The sequence below is a fragment of the Acromyrmex echinatior genome, chromosome 1 (genome assembly GCF_024713525.1).
Source record: "Acromyrmex echinatior isolate Ae372 chromosome 1, ASM2471352v2, whole genome shotgun sequence".
NCBI lineage: Eukaryota > Metazoa > Arthropoda > Insecta > Hymenoptera > Formicidae > Acromyrmex > Acromyrmex echinatior.
In genome coordinates this window covers 28,019,077-28,024,892 of record NC_141852.1, presented here as the reverse complement: position 1 = coordinate 28,024,892, position 5,816 = coordinate 28,019,077, and the positions used below count along the sequence as shown (strand labels likewise).

Below are 5,816 nucleotides of genomic sequence, written 5' to 3'. Positions count from 1 at the left end.
TTCAGATACAAACGCCACCTACATTTACTTTTGATTTCTGAAACTGTAACGAAATTCACATTTTGTAGCAGTCGATAAAACTAATTGAAAAATTTCTATGTACAATATATTCAAATATAATAAAATGTTTGTGTAAGTCCGAAACAATAGATATGTAGATCTGGAGTAATGTAATCTGGACATAATGCATGCACGCGTGCATTAGCATACTATTATTACTATGATGTCGACTGTAGTTGGTTGGTTCTTATATTCTGATCCGGATTAAACCCTCGGTGAAAACTAGGCCAATGATAGCACATCATGTTCAAGCATTTTCTCAAAATGTTGATACACAAATTATGTTAGTACGCAAATATTGGGTCATCTAAAAAGTATCCGCGGTACTTTGTCACTAGATATATGACCATCAACACACATCTAGTGACGAAAAACTGCGGATACTTTTTAGATGACCCAATATATATTATGTGTGTATATATATATATATATATATATATATATATATATATATATATAGGAGGTTTTACCCAAGAAAAAAATCAAAATATATCGAAAATTAAACTTGGTAGGCAAAAATGTTTCAGACAAAAGTTATATGGCTTGAAGAAGGACATAAGATGATATCATTAGTTTGATCTTGGGTGTTGTACTTGTTAAGGTTAGGGCAAGAACACTTTGAATTGTTAAATAGAACGCTCCATTTTTCATTGCATATTCTTGTAGCTTATCACAAAAGCTTTTCAAAACACTATAATAAAATTTTTTTTCGTTAAGTACTTTTCAAAGTATAGTGTTTTTCAAAGTATAGTGTTTGAAAGTTACAGTATCAAAGTTACTAGTATTAATATCAAATAAGATGTCTAACTGATGGTTAAAATTTCTTAAATGTTGTTCAGAATTATGATTTAGATGATTTTTAACAATATCAAAGCTATTAGATCTTGTTTATCTTATTTTCATTTTGCATTAAAAATTCATCTTAAAAATGAAAATAAGAAAAACAATCTCCAATGACTTTGATCATGTGACAAATGTTATCCAGATCATGATCCTAAACAACATTTAAGAGATTTTAACTGTTGATTAGGCACCTTAGATAATGATAATGCTGATGATATTATAACCTTTAAACATTATGACTCGAAAAATATTTAACAAAAAAAAATGTATTATAATGTTTTGAAAAGCTCTCGAGGTAAGTTACGAAAATATGCAATAAAATATGAATTTTATTTAAAGATGTACAATTACCATCAAATTCAATTTGACAATTACTTATGGTAAAATAATAATTTATTGATAATTTTGATAAAATTTGTTTTTTATAAATGTAAAATTTAAATATTAATTAAATATTACCTGGGCTCTCGAAATTAAAAGTATAATAAAGTATATCGGGTATATTGAGAGTATCAACACAGCGCGGAAATTGATGCGCAATCAAATATAATTACCTTATAATGTTTACATAATATATAAATATACAATTATTGTCCATCTTATTAATCATCTTATGACTTGAATGTTTCGGTTTTCTTCAAATCATCTTCAGCAAATTCGTAGATATTTATCGATGTTTTTATAAAATATTGCAACGATGTTGGAATTAAACTGTGTGAGACTGAGACTGTGGTCAAAGTCTCGCTACAAATGCTTTAAAGTGTTTGATTAGAAGAAAGAATTTTACAAACTGACCAATTAAAAAATGCTTCAAAGCGTTTACAATATCGCGTTGACCATACCCTGGGGTGCGATTACGTGGCGCTCGGTATAGTAACTAATAGTAACTAACTAGGCAACTAGGACCGCGTATCACGTACTGCCTATTTCTTTCACTGATATTATGGCTCCGGCCACCAGCGCGGCCACTAGCGCGATGTTCGTCGTACGATACGCGATATCCAATGAGAATATAAAATGAAAATAATAAAGCTGTTAGAATGAAAATAATAAAGCTGTACACTCAAGGGATATCGCGTGTCGCACGCGGCAAATATCGTACTGGTTTGCCGGAGGCATAATATTCTATGACATAATATTCTATTCTCTATTCTGCAGTCGTTTTCCGTACCGTGTGATTTTACCTGTTGAGTAAGTAACAAGACTCAAGGACGGTTGTTCTATCTTTTGGTAAATTTTACTGTGAGGTAAATCTGGTAATCCACGCATGTGATTGGGTAATCTTGCTATTTACCTAACAGCTAAAATTTACCAAAAGATGGAATAACCGATCCTCAATCACATGCAGATACCTAATAGGTAAAATTTAAAAAGGTGGAACCGGGTCTCTTAATCACTTAAATTTTAACAGGCATGCGAACTTCCATAAACGCCGATCGTCTTTGATAGTATCTCGTTAGTGAATGTTAGTTATGCGATAAGTCTCTTTCACTAACCTTGGTTAATTTAACCGAGATTGATGAAAGAGACCCTAATGTCTGTTTTTACCGATGTAATTTAATTTTAATTTTGATTCAATTTGCTCTTCATCCCTTTCTAGTCCTAATTAGAAAAACATGAAGAGCAAGTTCAACCGAAATCAAAATTAATCTACATTGGTAGAAACAAGTATTAGACCCAACTCCACAACTCACAGTTAACTCTTAACCGAGGTCCAACTTGTTCCTCATCTCTTTCCAATTCTAGAATTGAAAAGAGACAATGAATAAGTTAAATCTCGATTAAGAGTTAACTGTGAGTTATAGAACTTGACCTAATTTATATTAATATGAATCGTTGTTTCAGTGAAAATCTGTATATCCTCGTACAAGTCATAAATTGAGTGAATATCACTAATTCGGTCGTTTTTTATCCTTTTTATCGTATTGGGGAAAAATTTCATTTTTTTTTATTATAAAGTATTTTCCATATAAATTTTATACAAATTTTATAAATAATGGATTAAATAAAACAGATATTTTATTATTTTTTAAAATCAAATTTTATTTTATTTTCAAATCAAATTTCAATTTTTCGTTTTCTACACATGCATTTCGAGAAAATATGAGGAGGCAACCTAAAGAATGTTGCTGTTTACGTTGCTAGTTACGAGCATTTATCTTATCTACTTGCATCATGACAGGCATTTTTTAACTTGTCAATTGATTAATCGCATTATACACAAATGCAGCTTTTGACGGAACAAACTTATGTTTGCGCACAATACAATTGTTCAATCAATGAATTAAAAAACTCGCTCTGTTTCTTTGACAATTCAAATGTATCAATTTAAATGTAAATAATTAGTTTGAGCTACATAAGCTTCGTTAAACAAATATCTAAAAGCAATCCTGATAAAAGATTAAATAGCAAAGTTTTCACTTTTAATATTGCTTGTATTTCTATGTAACAATATTTAGAGAAAATTAACATTAATAATTTATCAATTCATTTAATATAGAATAATCTAAGTGACATGTGGATAAGGACACATCACTAAATACTTTTAAAAAAATCTTTCTCAATTTTGTTATTAAAAGTTGTATGACCCAGTTGGACTACTATCGCTGTATATCCTTTATTATTCTTTCCAATAGATACTTTGGAAAGTCGATAATAAATGAATTAAAACTGAAAAGAAAATCCAATATTGAAGGTAATATTTATAAAGTGAGAATAGATATGCAATATATTTGGATACTTACTCTTTTTAGGAATTCCTCTGCACATATACGTGCTCTAGCATTAACTGATAATTTCATTTCACTTATTTCTCTATCAATTTCTTCCATAAAATGAATAACAAAATCTACTATTTTGTGTTTGTACATTTGTTCTACATGAATATTAGTAATTAAAAAACTAATATCGTAACCCTAAAAATAAATGATACAATATTATGAATTATGAAAGCTTAAAAGCTTACAAATAGACTTATGTATTCACTTCTACTGGTTTTCTTCTGAGAATCATAAAATGTTCAGCCCTCATTGTCATGAATCTTGTAAAATTGTGACAAAGAATCTTTTCTAGATCATCAGCTTGTTTCACGGCAATACTTATTCTCATACTATTTATACTGGATTCGATCAAGACTTTCTCCTTGTCATTTCTACTTATCAAGATGGGTGTTAAAAGCAGTTCTTTGCTTGCCCTTACTTCTACTTCGGGCTTGTTATGTTTTTCTACGATTTGAGAGGAGAAGTTCTCCAGGCACATGGCGGCAGTAAGTGTACGCCTGACTGCTGTCAAATAGGGCTTTAATGTACCCGACTGTAAAAAATAAATATCATGAGATATCAAATATTACATTGAGTCGTATTAGTTTCACAATGAGTCAGTAGTCAGTAGTTTTAGAAGTTGACTGCTGGTCAACTTTATCGATTCACCGACAGACTATTGATTCATTAGAACCAGTGGCCTAGTTTACGTTGTGCACTTGATACTATATATATATATATATATAATCACTTTCTATTGAATTATTTCAATTTTCAGTAACAATGATGTGCTAAATTGATATAATATGTATCAAAATGATTAATTAAATACTCATATCATATATTTACATATATCTAGGAAATTAAGATAATTCAATGGAAAGTTACTAGTTAATATCAGTAAACTGGGCCAAGATTAATGATTTTGAATTATACTACAAATTTATAGATAATCATTTAATAATACCATTAAGAGGCGACACTAATTATTGTTGTGTGTTAGTTATTTATTTTTCATTTTAATGGACAAATTATTTTACAAATTTTTTTTGATCCAACGTTTTGGATCCTTCTCAGTGTTAACATAAATATAACTATCCCTAAATCTAATAGATACCTATATCACAAATATTTTCACAATTGTAAGTAGAATGCAGTTACTCGCTATGACATATGTTGAGTCAAATGATGTTTCTGTTACTTTCATCCATGCAATGGCTTCACTAAATTTACTATGTCGAATACAATAACCACATAAATCTATTCGTATATAATATTAATGTACATATAATAAGCTAATAACTTACATAAAGAGCCATATCAAGATTTTCAACGCGAGATATTGCCACTTTGATGTCTATTGTTCGAATAAAGCTAAGATGTAAACGTTACATGTGTCGATATTTTATAAATTATTGAAGAGAAGGAAACAACACATATTAGATAAATCCATATCATTTTTTCAATAATTTATAATTTATAAAATACCTTAATGGTATTATTAAATGATTACTTATTTAAGTCAACAGAGCCTTTAACCATTATTAGATTAAATCCATAGATGGAAGTTCATATGGATGACATTAACTAAAAAAAGCCAAACATTTTTACTTGAAATTAGAAATCTACACAAATCGTATCAGAGCTACTTATCAGAGATACTTATCTTGATACATTTAATCAATAGTTAAAAGTGTGCTATACTTGTTACAAGTCAAACAAGTTCGATGTATGGAATAATGTGACTTACCATACTTGCGAAAGTTAATTTACAGGTTACAATATGACATTCGCATTAACTAATCAACTTTCAGAAGCCTGGAAAACTTTATATTGTTCTATTTGATACGGAAATAACACATTAAATTAGCGAACACTCTTTGGCTCACTATTCCGGTTTACAAGTGGACAAATTCAATGAACTTGCTCTATCTAAATTGAATTAGTAATGCAATCTTTTTCAAAACCACAGCAATTTCTTTCAATCTCTTTAGTATATTATTCGATTTGCTGACTCGATGGACATCGAGTCAATGGTCTGTTCTTTTTAGCGAAAAAAGAGTAGAGCCATGGCACATAAAAACTTAAGCAGTAAAACGTAAGCAGTATGCGAATTAATCAATCACAAGCCTAATTTACACCGAGGATTCAGGG

At 29.6% G+C, this 5,816-nt stretch overlaps 1 protein-coding gene across 1 annotated transcript; it reads right to left on the bottom strand.

Moving 5' to 3' along the window:
- Positions 1–2,920: 2,920 nt before the first annotated feature.
- Positions 2,921–5,686, bottom strand: Arpc4 (Actin-related protein 2/3 complex, subunit 4). The gene is made up of 4 exons (XM_011059675.2): positions 5,413–5,686; positions 3,889–4,215; positions 3,648–3,818; positions 2,921–3,573 (listed from the first exon to the last, which is right to left on the bottom strand). Exons 1-4 carry the CDS (start codon positions 5,413–5,415, stop codon positions 3,568–3,570), a joined length of 507 nt encoding a protein of 168 aa, XP_011057977.1. The 5' UTR covers positions 5,416–5,686; the 3' UTR covers positions 2,921–3,567.
- Positions 5,687–5,816: the final 130 nt, after the last annotated feature.